At 42.7% G+C, this 14,465-nt stretch overlaps 1 protein-coding gene across 1 annotated transcript in view; it reads right to left on the reverse strand.

The window, feature by feature from the left end:
• Positions 1 to 4,923: 4,923 nt before the first annotated feature.
• The window catches only part of POLE2 (DNA polymerase epsilon 2, accessory subunit), a 35,798-nt gene continuing 26,256 nt past the window's right edge, over positions 4,924 to 14,465 (reverse strand). Inside the window, exons 14-19 of the mRNA XM_056851107.1 lie at positions 12,423 to 12,482; positions 12,239 to 12,316; positions 9,212 to 9,320; positions 7,931 to 8,107; positions 6,321 to 6,388; positions 4,924 to 4,942 (exon numbers count right to left, since the gene is read on the reverse strand). Coding sequence (XP_056707085.1) covers positions 4,924 to 4,942; positions 6,321 to 6,388; positions 7,931 to 8,107; positions 9,212 to 9,320; positions 12,239 to 12,316; positions 12,423 to 12,482 — 511 coding nt within the window. The remainder of the gene's footprint in view (positions 4,943 to 6,320; positions 6,389 to 7,930; positions 8,108 to 9,211; positions 9,321 to 12,238; positions 12,317 to 12,422; positions 12,483 to 14,465) is intronic.

The raw sequence follows: 14,465 nt of genomic DNA on the forward strand, positions 1-14,465 counted from the left end.
AGGTCACCCAGCGAGCTTCCATGACATGAGTGGGGATTTGAACCCAGGTCTCCCAGCTACTAGTCCAACACTCTTAACCACTACACCACACTGGCCCTCTTTTGGTGCTTCTTAGGTGGCTCTTTAGCAGACAGACATTGTAAGGGATGGGCCTTTGAGTGGACTCGTGCACCGATGAAATCTAGGCAGTCTATGGGTACTTTTCCACTGTGCCTGAAATCCTGTGTACGCTTACTTTGAACAAGGTGGTACTTCCCAATAAATATGTGTAAGCTTAAACTGTCAGCATTTTTTTCCAGCTAGTGTCAACCTTGCTGGCATTTCTCAATATGCGTATGCTTAAGCAATCAACAATATATATTTTTCAACTAGTGTCAACCTTGATTTTCTGAACGCCTGCTTTCCTTACTATGTGGGTTTGAATCGTTGCCTGCATTCTGACAAAGTATGGTTTGGGTGGTGTGTCTGGTAGCTCCTGGTCTGGACGACGTGGGTCGATTACACGGAATAGAATATGGGATTGGAGGTTCCAGTCCCGTTTGTCCATCCATGACTCCCCTGCAAAGTGCACATACTGAGGTTGCCTGGGTTCTGAGAGCCAGCGTGGTGTAGTAGTTAAGAGCAGCAGACTCTAATCTGGAGAGCCAGGTTTGATTCCCCCACTCACCAACATGAAACCTTGGGCCAGCCACAGTTCTCTCAGAACTCTCTCAGCCCATGCAGAGGCAGGCAATGGCAAACCACCTCCCAACGTCTCTTGCCTCGAAAACCCTACAGGTCACTATAAGTCAGCTGTGACTTGACAGCACACACAGAGAGGTTTCATTTTAAACCATCAGCATTAGACAGGATCTCAGAGCAAGCATAATATAGGGCTTGAAGGGGTTGGAGGGAGACCCAGTTCAAATGCCTGCTGACCACAAAGCTTACTGGGTGGCCATGGCCCACTTTCTGTCTCTTTCAACCCAACTTCTTCAGAAGGTTGTAAGAATAAAATGAAAGCTGTCCACGCCACTTTGATCTTGGAGGAACTCTGGAGTAAAAAACGGGGGGGGGGGGGGGAGAAACACGCCACATACAGAAAAAAGTGTTAATACATTAGCAGTAACCATTAAAGTGTTATTTCCCTGGCGTTAAGTCATCAACATTCTAAAAATATTGTTTTCACTGTGGTCTTTTCTAAAGGTTATCCTGATCCCCCCAGAGGTTTTCAGCAGTTAAGAACTAGTGAATTACATGAAGTACACTGAAACCCCACTTCTTTCTCTATTTGCCAGTGGGTAATTTCACTCAGGGACAGCAGGAGCTAAGCCAAGCCATAAGGAATTGGCTACCTGTTCGGAGGTTCTCCGGGTTGCTTTGACAAAAACAGCTGCTTCTCTGTTGTCATTTCATCAGCCTACAGACTTCCCCCTGTTAAACACTACAGATTGTTGGAAAATAAAACAGAAGCTACTTACAGGTAGGCATTAAAAGAACAATCTAGCAGCAGCATCTAGTCATAAAAGAATTAGTGTTTATACCCTGCTTTTGTCTATTGTAAGGAGTCTCAAAGCAGCTTACAATTGCCTCTGCCCCACCCACAACAGATACCTTGTGAGGTAGCTGGGGCTGAGAGAGTTCTGCACGAACTGTGACTGGCCCAAGGTGATCCAGCAGGCTTTATTTGGAAGAGTGGGGAATCGAAGCCGGTTCTCCAGATTAGAGTCTGCTAATCTGAACCACTACGCCATGCTGGCTCTTCCTGAAATTTTACCCATTGTCACATGAACACATGAAGCTGCCTTATACTGAATCAGACCCTTGGTCCATCAAAGTCAGTATTGTCTACTCTGACTGGCAGCGGCTCTCCAGGGTCTCAGACAGAGGTCTATTTACATCACCTGCTTGCCCAGTCCTTTTAACTGGAGATGCTGGGGATTGAACCTGGGGCCTTCTACATGCCAAGCAGATGCTCTACCACTGAGCCACAGCCCCTCCCCAATAGGGAAGTACTCAGTACTTCCAATGTACTGAGGAGCTCTACAACCAATGTGAATGCATTCCTTACCCATATTGTTCAAGAAATAGTCTTAACGTGTGCACCGTGTTTGTTTGTTTTTGAAGATAAACAGAGAGATGCATACTTTGCTGTTGATAGGAGGGGGAAATATTCCCAAAAGCCGTGTAGAAGAAAGTCATTGGGAGAGAGCTTGCCCACAGAATTTTTTTTAATGTTTTTTTATTACTCTATATCTTAACATTCTCATTCCAAATAATACATAGACTTCACTTTACATTTTACTCCCCCGTGATGCCCGCCACCCCCCTGGAACTTCTCAAAAAACAATCTTTATACATGAGCATAGCTTTTTAAGTTGTTGAAGTATATTTGGGTTGGCTTCTCCTCTGTTGACCCAGTCCGTGTACAAAGTCCATTTTACTTTAATCTCTTCAATGTTGTTCTCTCTAGTTGTATCCTTTATTATAGTTGCTACAATGTCTGATTGAATATATTCAAATAAGTAATTATTCCAAAGATCCAGAATCCATTTCTTCTGATCTTTCCATCCACGTGCAATTACTGCCTGGGCTGATAACAGCATAGCCTTGCAAAGTTCTTGTTTTCCTGGGGTTAGGCTTAACTCTTCCCATACTGCTTTGAATAGTATCTCTATATTAACTTGAATATTAATTTGCAGCATATTTTCCATTATTTTACTAATTACTTCCCAGAACCCTTTAACTCTATCACATTCTACCCACATATGCGAGTACCACCCCCTATGTTGTCCACAATGCCAACATTTGGGGGCTCTAGCCCCAAACATATATGCTAATTGCACAGGGGTCCGGTACCATTTCCATATTACCTTTCTTCCTAATTCTTTATATTTCCATAATTTGACGCTTCGAATTCTTTTCTTCAATCTATCCAAGTCATGTTCTGCGAATTGTCTTTCTGTGTGCCATTTACTTTGTAACACTCTTAGAAGATCCTGCTTATTAAAAACAAGCCATTTATAAATTGTCGCTGATACACCTTTTTTTGTCTTTAGTATCTTCTTAATCATATCCCCCATTTTAGTACCTTTTTTTGTCTTTAGTATCTTCTTAATCATATCCCCCACTTTATCTTCCTCCTTCAAGACTCCTTCATTGATTACTTGTTTAATTTTAAGGTTAAGACTGCAAACATTCAACCACTTTCAAAAACTTTTGAAAAAACATAACCTACAAACAGTGTTTAAACCCACCAAGAAAATACAACAGATTATACGATCAGAAAAAGACAAAAGAGACCCCCTCACCTCTGCAGGAGTATATCGTATACCTTGCAGTTGTGGACAAGTTTACATCGGGACAACAAAACGCAGCATACAAACAGGATAAAAGAACATGAAAGATACTGCAGACTTGGCCAACCTGAGAAATCAGCAGTGGCTGAACATGGACTGACCCAAACAGGACACAGGGTCTTATTCCAAGACACTGAAATACTGGACAATTCTACCAACTATTTTGTCAGATTGCACAGAGAAGCCATTGAAATTCATAAACATCAGCACAACTTTAACAGAAGAGAGTTTAAGAATGAATAAGGCTTGGCTTCCTGTCTTGAAAACCTCCAAACTAACAAAGACTACAGTCCACAATAGCCTTGCGGATTAGCCTTGGATTCCACATATTAACAGATCACTTCAGGATACAATGGTTCCACCTTAACATACCACACCCTCATTAGCACATTATCTTGATTCATACAGGACAATGATTTGCACATTACCTTTAATACTTTGCAGGACCATGACTCAGCTCAAACCCAACCCCCTTCTGACTATATATTACTCTTCCTACACACTTGACACTGAGAGACACTGTCCTTTAGTGTTACTCCTCTGAAGATGCCTGCCACAGCTGCTGGCGAAACGTCAGGAAAGAAAATACCAAGACCACAGTTACATAGCCCGGATAACCTACAAGAACCATTCAACCACTTTTTTTGGCCAACCTTTTCTAGTATTTTTGCTGGAGAAATTAGTTGTCCTGTAGAATCCCACATATCTCTAATTCGCCCACACAGAATTTTAAAGAAGCAGATTATGTTTTTTTTTGGTTCCCCCTCCAGCACCACAAGCACCAAAGCTGCTGGACTGATGACTCGGCAAATGAAATAAATGGGAAAGGTACTTGAGGCACTTCAATATCACTTCCCAGAAGCCTTCGTTTTCCTGCTACAGAACTCAGTGTCTTACAGTGCCACCCTAGGCAGTGGCGCTTACTCCTAGGAAAGTGTTTTTAGAATTGCAAACTTAGCTGGGTTATCTTGGAAAAGCAGGAATACCATTGACCACCATGTTTAGCTTTTCAATTCATCACTACCATGTTTTGGTGAGGCTATGTCATCTGATCCCTCTAGGAACGCCATATGCAAGCCAATCAGTGTTCCCTGTTAAAATTTGTAGCTTCTTTGTTTTAAGCAAAAATCAGCTCAGTCATTTGATTAGTAATGTCACAAGTTTTCCTTTGCCTTGGAAAGCTGTACATTTAACCCTGAGAATACAGTGCAGGTTTTGACCTGTAAAAGATGCTGGGGTTTGGAGCAGAAGAGGCAAGTAAATAAGTCATGTGTGTGTGTGTAAATGTCACATCTTTGAGGTTAAAGTAGAAGAGATTCTATTTTTTAGCAGGAGAAATAATTTGTTCTGCCAGGTGAGAACGTAAGATCTTCATTTACTCCACGCTCCACCACCCGCCAGCTAAATTCATCTCTATTTCAGGCACCACTTTTAAGATTTAATGACAGATGTGTAATACACTTTTTTTCCACATAATAGTTTATTTACAAAAGGTCTACATTCATCTTTAATATGTAATAAAAATCCATGATCCTGAAGATCCACAGTGCTACAGCCAGACAGATTTGCTGTTCATGATTGAGCTTCAAAGACTCTGGACTTTGCTGAAAACAAGAAAAGCACTTTAAAGTTACATCAATGCATCCACGTTTATTGAAACACACTGCGATCTTTCCTTAATAACTGCATATTTACTCTCTTATTAAAACAGCTGTTAGAGACTTCTGTGAGTTTCCTATGGTTGCACAGAGGTAAGCCAACATTTGATTGTGTGAATATTCTACATCTGGTTGTTTGATAGAAGAACCAAAGGCCTCTATCACACAGATTTGAGATACTTTGTACCATGTACTGAGGATTAAGTTCTGTTTAATGCAACATAAAAGGAATAATTTGCACTTCACATGAGTCCACTGAGATTGCTTCCCATCAGTTAAGTCTTAATGCCTGCAGATTTAATTCCCTTAAAATTGTGCTTGGCTGTTTTCCAAATGGTGGGGGTTGCCTTAAGTTTATTAGCTGTAGATTTAAAAGCAAGAGGAAAGCTTTTAGGAAATCATGATGGAGCTGAAAATCACAAATATGTCCAAGTAAATATTACTGTCGTTTGAAACTGCAGCTACAGCAAGATTATAAGAATGGGTTACAAACTCAATTATGAATGGACAGTGACATAGAAAGAATTTTGCGGTGACTGTCTGATACAGCACAATCTTTAAAGGGTTTGTAGGCTTTTCTTTCAGAATGTTCTTGTGCAAGTAAAAATAGTCTATCACCATATAACAGTTTTATTGCAAACTTGAAGAGTCACGTCACTCTTGCTTCTCGGTATTTTAACTTTAAGTGTTAGGTCTATGCCCAAGCCTGAAACTTGCTTTTGACAGTTATTTATTTTTGTGGTGTTGGGAAGTGTAGTCAAGTCACAGCTGACTTATGGCTACCTTATAGGCTTTTCGAGGTAAGAGATGTTCAGAGGTGGCTTGCCACTGCATAGCAACCCTAGACCTCCTTGATGGTCTCCCATCTGACCAGGGCCGACCCTGCTTAGCTTCTGAGAGCTGACAAGATTGTGCTAGCTCAAGCAATCCAGATCAGGGCAGAGAAACAGAAGCCGTTTGCCATTGCCTGCCTCTGCGTTGCAACCCTGGACTTCCTTGGCGGTCTCCCATCCAAGTACTAACCAGGGACGCCTCACTTAGCTTCTGAGGGTTGTCAAGATGAGGTTAGCCTGGGCCATCAATTGCTATAGATCTCTTAAATAAATATGTGGCAGATGGCATTTCATTACAGGAATTTTTATGCATGATTCTACCCTGATTATTTCCAGTGCTGAGTTGTGTCACTCCTACGTGTGCCCAGCCCCTCATCAGCAGGCAGCAACCCAATAAATGACGGCCCCGTCCTCATTTTATATTCAGAAGCAAAGGAGAGCCCTGAAGTGTAGTCACAGTTGCTGCAAGATAAAATAACAGGAGATCTTACCTGTCTTCAACTGTTTTGTTAGAAGGATAGAATACTTTGAATGAAAAACCACTCCTTGGAAAAGATCCCTAGAATAAAGGGGGGGAATTGCACAAAGGCCGCTTAAATGCCATTTTCCTGAAAAGATGTCATAGAATCATGGAGCTGGAAGGGACCACCAGAGCCATGCAGTCCAACCCCCTGGACAATGCAGGAAATTCACAACTACCTCCCCCCAACACCCCCACTGATCCCTACACCATGCTCAGAAGATGGCCAAGATGCCCTCCCTCTCATGAGCTGCCTAAGGTCACAGAATCAGCATTGCTGACAGATGGCCATCTAGCCTCTGCCTAAAAACCTCCAAAGAAGGAGAGCCCACCACTTCCTGAGGAAGCCTGTTCCACTGAGGAACTGCTCTAATTGTTAGAAATTTTTTCCTAATGTCTAGACGGAAACGCTTGATTTAATTTCAACTTGTTGGTTCTGGTCCGACCTTCTGGGGCAACAGAAAACAACTCGACACCTCCTCCATATGACAGCCCTTCAAGAACTTGAAGATGGTTATCATATCACCTCTCATTCTTCTCCTCTCCAGGCTAAATATACCCAGCTCCTTCAACCTTTCCTCATAGGACTTGGTCCTATATTCATGGAGGAGAGGGGTATTCATGGCTATTAGTTAGAATGGATATTAGTCATGCTGCATACCTATTTTCTCTAGTATCAGAGGAGCATGCCTATTATTTTGGGTCGGTGGAACACAGGCAGGATGGTGCTGCTGCACTCGTCTTGTTTGTGGCTTCCTGGAGGCAGCTGGTTGGCCACTGTGTGAACAGACTGCTGGACTTGATGGGCCTTGGTCTGATCCAGCAGGGCCTTTCTTATGGTCTCCAGACCCCTCACCATGTATGTTGCCCTCCTCTAGACACATTCCAGCTTGTCTACATCCTCATCTGGCAGCCATTTCCAAGTACTAGCCTTCCCCCCACCATAATTTTTTGGTATATCCCTTACCCAGTAGCTCTGCTTTCAGCAGTACATTCGATTAAAGTTTAATTACCAAATAGGTACAGTATTAGCATTACTAAAACAACATGAACCAACTCGTCAACAAAGCTCATGCTGAAGGTAGGGACAACTGCTGAAATGTGTATTTCATTGCTTTTGTTTCCTGTGCACCAGAGTAGAACATAGAGAAAATAAATGAGGCAGCACATACTTTTTTACTGGGTTGGATCCTACCCTTCTGCTTGGCTAAGTGTGAAGCCTTCTCCTTGGTGGAAAATGCTCTTCCTCCAGATGAGGATTCTGCACTTAGCTGTGCAGAATAGTAGGATTCAAAAGCAAAATTTGTAGAATGGAGTTAAAATAAATAGTGAAGCAGCAACTTATTTATGGAAAACGGAATTAAACTCAGTCACCATCTTTTGAGAGCATTCCTAAATCTTCGCATGAAAACTCAACTATACAGAAATGTACACGAATTAATTTTGAAAGGGCAAGTATGAACAGCTGTAAAAGTGTATACTAGAACTCAGCAAACAACATCAAAAAACTTTTTGTATGAACAGTGCATTTGTTTTGCTCATTCGAAACAGGGTTTTCATTATGCTTTTAGAAAAACTTACAGGATTTATGCAGAGGCAATCGGTGTTGGTCACAGTGAATGGGTCATATTTGTCAGTGAAAACAATAACGTCTGGCAGTGGGTAAGTTCTCAAGGTGTAGTCGTAAGCCCAGTACACAGGACTGACGTAAAGGGGGAGTGGAGACAGATGACCTTGTGATAAGATAGTCTTTACAAACTGTGAGGTGAAGAACAAAGAAACACAATTGCAGAATAAAAAGCAACAAGCCTTACAAGCTCACTTTTCAATTAATGGGTGTTTTCCTAGTTGGTTGCATGGGTTAAATAAAGAGCCCTCAATCTGGATACACCATTCAAATTCTAAACTTAATGGATATTGAGTCTAAATAGACCAGGGGTCCCCCAACTCTTCTGAGCCTGCGGGCACCTTTGGAATTTTGGGGAGGGGCTGTGGCTCAGTGGTAGAGCATCTGCTTTGCATGCAGAAAGTCCCAAGTTCAATTCCTGGCATCTCCAGTTAAAGGGACTAGGCAAGTGGGTGATGTGAAAGACCTCTGCCTGAGATTCGCTGCCGGTCTGAGTAGACAATACTGACTTTGATGGACCAAGTGTCTGACTCAGTATAAGGCGGCTTCATGTGTTCATGTGACAGTGTGCCGGGCACAGCCACAAAATAGCTGCCGCAAGAGGTGGACCCAATCACAAAATAGTTGCTGTAGATTACTTTCAGTCACACAGGGAAGATTCTTGTGCTATAGTGGCAGTTGCTGCCAAAGCAATGTTTTTTTAAAAAAATCTGCACAGCCAGTCAAATTGTCAATCAGAAGCATTGCTGCATCCCAGGTATATCGTGATCATGCTTTTTGGAAAGCAGGACATCTGGAGTGCACAATGGCTGCAGGCCCTCTAGCGCATAGAATCCCTTTGGGAAAACTGTTCTCCGTAGGGATTCAGATGCAATTCCAACGCACACTATCTCCTGAGTCCATCCATGCATGGAGGTAAGGTAGAGGCTTAATAAAAGAAAAAAATCTCTGGCCCAAAGAAGGAAGATGGTGTGTGTGGGAAGGTTGAAACATCCATTTGTGACTACTACCCTCCCACCAAATGAGTTCTCGGAGAGTTGATTTATGCTCCAAAATGAAAAAGAACATTTAAGAACATAAAGACTGGAAGAAATGACATGTACTGAATCTCTTTACAGTATAGTCCTGGATTACAAAAATAAGCACATTTAGAAAGAAAGTACATTAGAATAGCAGCATGTTACAATACACCACCTCAAAATTTCACCCAAAACGTTATGTGCTTTTTGTCTTACATGGTTAGGAATGTCCAAATTGCTGCTAGGAAAACGGACGCAATTCCGGCACATCTTGTTTACTAAGTCTTCTCGGAAGATGATTATTTCCTGCGTGCAGTATTGAACCCTGGAAAGAACAAACAATTTTCTCTCTTCATAATTTCAAGGAATTTGCAAGACACGAGTATTTGCAAGACACGAGTATTTGCAAGACACTTGCTTTTAACTCCTTACTCTATCCTTTTCCTTCCCCAAGCAGCCATTCTCTATTTGACAGGTGAATATGAACTTACACTAATGACATTGAAAAGATGAGCCAGATAATATGGATACCAGACACTCCTCATAAACATTTATTTAGCACCAGCAGTTGTGCTGTGTGCTGGGCTTAATGGAGAAGTGATCCTGCACAGGGGGCTTATAAGCTCCAACAGACGGCAACGGGGCAGGATGGGTGAAAGCTGTGGCTCAGTGGTAGAGCATCTGCTTGGCATGCAGAAGGTCCCAGATTCAATCCCCAGCATCACCAGTTAAAGAAACCAGGCAAAAGCAGGTGATGTGAAAGACCTCTGCCTGAGACCCTGGAGAGCCACTGCCAGTCTGAATAGACAATACTGACTTTGATGGACCAAGGGTCTGATTCAGTAGAAGGCAGCTTCATGTGTTCATATGACTGAGCAGCTGGGATGTTAAAATGACATGGGAGTACCAGAGCTGGCAAGACAGCCTTACAGACTTCGCTGAGGAAGCAATGTGGAAGATAAAAGGAAGTTGTGCATTGAAGAGCCAGGACAGGCTGTTCCAAGGATAGGAAGAAGCAGGAATCTCCATAGATTTCAGGTTTTACTGAGACACTAATAGCGGTCTCATCTCCTGCTCCAGGAACCCTCGTCCAATGCAAGAGACTCTTCCACTTGCAGAATACTCTTTGGGTCAGAGGAAGGTGCCACCATTAGCACCTGCATATACAGAGTTCTGGGAAAGGAAGGGTCCTACCCGGCTGGGGAGCGTCATATGTCATGGGATTAATAATTTTGGTCTTATCTCCAAAGTGCACCGAGTAAAAAGGAAGCAGAATCACAGAATCTTAGAGTTGGAAGGGACCACCAGGGTCATCTAGTCCAACCCCCTGCACAATGCAGGAAATTCACAACTACCTCCACCCCAGTGACCCCCACTACATGCCCAGAAGATGACCTCCCTCTCATCATCTGCTTAAAGTTATAGAATCAGCATTGCTGACAGATGGCCATCTAACCTCTTTTTTAAAACCTCCAGGGAAGGAGCGCTCATCACCTCCCGAGGAAGCCTGTTCCACTGAGGAACTGGTCTAACTGTGAGAAAATTTTTCCTAATGTCTAGATGGAAACTCTTTTGATTTAATTTCAACCTGTTGGTTCTGGTCCGACCTTCTGGGGCAACAGAAAACAACTCGGCACCATCCTCTATATGACAGCCCTTCAAGTACTTGAAGATGGTTATCATATCCCCTCAGTCTTCTCTTCAAGGAGAGAAGAGAGGAGACAGAGTTCTAAATTTTCCACAAACTCTGGTGCTTGCAAAAAAATCCTTTGTTACTTCATAGGCAGGTGGTCAGGCTGGGTCCTTCCGTTAGGCTGAGACTCCGATCAGATCACTTCCCTAATTCCCAGGTAGAAATGCCACCCATTAGTCTAGTAGGCTGTCCATCAAAAAGAACGGATGATGCTAAACTCTTCCAACTCAGTGTAGCCCAAGAGATGGCCCCCTATCTGGACTCGGACGATCTGGCAACCTGGATCCATGCCATGGTAACATGGTAACAAGACTAGACTTTTGTTTGTTATCAGATTTCCATAGTCCAGCTCCTATCGCACTGTTCACTTGACTTACACTATGTAACGCACCTTGAGTCTCAGTGAGAAAGACAGACTATAAATAACTTAAATAAAAGATCTTTATCCTTAAAGAAGAGGATATGTAAGAACGGAAGGTGAACGCAAGGTTGTTGCCGCTGAGATAGCAAAAGACGTGAATGTTTTCCATAGAGAAAATGGGTGGGTGAGGTCTTGTAAAAAGATTGTAAAAAATCCCAAGAGTGATGACAGCAACAAAGCCAGAAAACTTACCAGATGTAGAAGACTGGAAAGATAAATTAGCAGAATATGCAATAATGGCTAAGTTGACAAACCAAGTAAACATAAAATCTAGTGAAGAGTTTCAAGAAAGGTGGGAATTGTATTACTCATGTTTCATGAAGCTGGTTTAAACAGAAATGAATATGTTTAGCCACAATATATTTAACCACAAGGTTTTCTTGAAAATATGTATTAGGGAATATAGTCACTATATATAAGCTTATATGCAACTATAAAGGGGATAGTATTTAGAAATGAAAAATGTCAGATATAAAACTATACTGGTAGTCTGTTAAAGGTGATCATAAATGAATTAACACGATTTATCACAGGTGTACCTTATGCAAATATAAAGCATATACATTATGAGATAAATGATCATGTAGAAGGTAGCTTGTATAATATTTTAAAGTTGCTATAGCATACCCTAAGGGAAAATTCAGTATTAAACCAAAATGTTATATATTCACCCTTTTGAAGTCAGCTTTGGTATATTGTTTGAATGTTTGTATTGTGTTGTTGTTTTCTTTGTTTTTCTGTTGTAATGTTATGTCCGTTTGTATCTTAATGACTAGAAAATAAAAATGATTTAAAAAAGATATAATGGGTGGGTGAAAGAGGGCTTGGGGGAAAGATTAGGAGCTCCATGGTAGAAAGGCATCAAGGACAATGCAGCAAGCCGACCTCAAAAGGAAAACTGCCTGCCTTGCCTTCCATTAAAATGGATCAATGGCTCTGTGTAGAAGCCACAGAAGTGGAACTGGTACAAAGAAAGTGAGGGAAGTTCTTGTCAGGGAGATGGAACTGCATCTGGGTTTCCACCACATTTTGAGAGTCTGGTTCTCACCCCAATCTTGTTGCTTGTGTATCAAGGCATCAACCACCAAAAGAATGCCTGTTTTTCTTCCCATTAAGCTGGTGCATTTACCTGCAAGGATTCGTCGTGAAAACAGAAAACGGCACCTGCTCCCTGAATTCCTTCGTGATGTTTTCGGCAAGTGGCGGCCTAAAATAAAGCAGCACGGTGAGTGTCACACCCATGTTCGCATATCCTCGTGGCAGCATTTCCCAGTGAAAGAATCTGAATTCTGATTGTTAAGCTGCAAACATACCTTGGCAAAATGCAGCCAGGGCCAGGGTCTTCAGGACCAGGAACGAATACAAATCGACTGCTGCAAACAGTTCAAGACATACACTGCATTTAGTATAATTTCTGAGTAAATCCCATCAGACAAACATGGCAAAAGGAATCCAGTACGACTAGGGATGTGGAAGCTGTGGAGGATGCTTTGGGCTGGCTATCTTACTGTACATCAGGGCTCCCCAATGCAGTGCCCGCCAGAACTTGGCATCTGCTGAGCTTTTCAGAAAGTGGATGGGGGCTACTGCAAGGCAGGGCTCATTACTGGCTGCCCTCATTCAAATGAAAATAGTTTTCCACAGGAAGATCAGGAGGACTGGTAAGTATCAAGATTACAAGTCTGTCAGATAGTTTGACAGGTGCAGGATAGATCAGTGAGATCTAAGGATGATGTAATCAGCCTGGAAAGTACCTGGGGAGCTTGAGAAAGCTGGCCTGATCCAGTTAGAGCCAGGTGGCTGATGCAATGCAGTAGCAATACCAGGATAATTGGATATCTACTGTGATTGGTGGCTGCGTCCACCAGGTGTATATAATGAAGTGAAACCGCAGTTCTATGCGGGATGTTATGAGCGGAGAGTGTGAAAGGAGTATCTGTATATATTTCTGCACTGTACAAATAAACTACACTTTTTCTATGTGGCCGTGGACTTTCTGATGGGTATCCTGGACAAGACTGCTAATCCGCTTGGCTTCCGCGTCAGTAAGTGCTTGGGCTCCCTTTAGCCAGTGTGTTGTTTCCCCCTTCCAAGGTTTCCTTCTTCCCAGAATGTGTGAGGAGGGAGGAATTCCATTTGGTTCAGCCTCCCTGAGGCAGCCATTTTGGGTTTGGTTCTGCCTCTGTGGCAACTATTTTGGGATGGCGCCCATCACCCTCAAAATTGAAAGGTGCCCGAATACTTAAAAAGGTTGGTGACCTCTTCTGTAAGTTCACTGAAGGTGTGTGCGGGGGGGAGGGGAGCTTTTTAGGAAGAAAAGCCACAGTGGTCAATGCAACGTCTAAACCGGACAGGTGACAGCAGAGTGCCAAAGCTCCTTCGTAATACTGTACATTTTCAGGTGTTTCGAGGCAATGAAACCACAGTATCCCATGTGTATGACTGGCCAGAAGACACAAAGAACAATTAGCTCTTTAGTAACCACTGATAAAGTCCCTGGAGTGAATTCAGTTATGAAGGCGCTCATACTTCAGATCAAATTCTTTCAACAGATGCACAGGGTAGTCTTATACAGAATCAGACCACTGGTCCATCTGGCCCAGTACTGCCTTTTCGGACAGACTGTGGCTCTCCAAGGTCTCAGTAGAGGCAGGTGTACCCCGATCTGCTACATCTTGAACCGGAGATGCTAATGGATAAATTGGGCCCTTCCGTATGCAAAGTATCCAATGTGCCATTGAGTAATCAACCCAGACATTAAAAAATAAAAGCCACCGCCACCAACCTTTTCAACTTTGAGGAAGGTAGTATCAACATAAAATGAAAGGAAGGTTACATATAGGTTACAATTTGGGTAACTGGTATGTCCAGGTAGTAAAGCGGGGACTCATAAGGGGTGTTACATTGCAATGGTATGACTGGCTACATTTTTTGAAAGTTTACCCAAACACTGGGAGCTATTTAAAACAGAGCTGGAAGAGGAAAAAAGGCCATTCCAAGGCAGACTCCCCCAGCATGTCAATTTATCCAGACCGAACTCGCCTCAGAGGAGGCAATGGAAGGATGTCCTCAGGAATCTGATAGGGAAATAGAGGGGCTTAAGCCTGCCTCACCCCCTCACTGGCAATCTTCAAGCAGCAGCTGGACGAACACTTGTCAAGGATGCATTAGGCTGATCCTGAACTGAGCAGGGGGTTGGACCAGATGGCCTGAATGGCCCCTTCCAACTATATGATTTTACATAAAGTTTCTTCTAACCAACACTTCTGCATGTTAGAACATTTTCTAGTTGATAAATGCAAAGCACATCTCTCCCATTAAGATTTTTCGCCAAGTAAATAATGCATGGAACACAT

The sequence above is a fragment of the Euleptes europaea genome, chromosome 6, assembly GCF_029931775.1.
Source record: "Euleptes europaea isolate rEulEur1 chromosome 6, rEulEur1.hap1, whole genome shotgun sequence".
Classification (NCBI taxonomy): Eukaryota; Metazoa; Chordata; class Lepidosauria; order Squamata; family Sphaerodactylidae; genus Euleptes; species Euleptes europaea.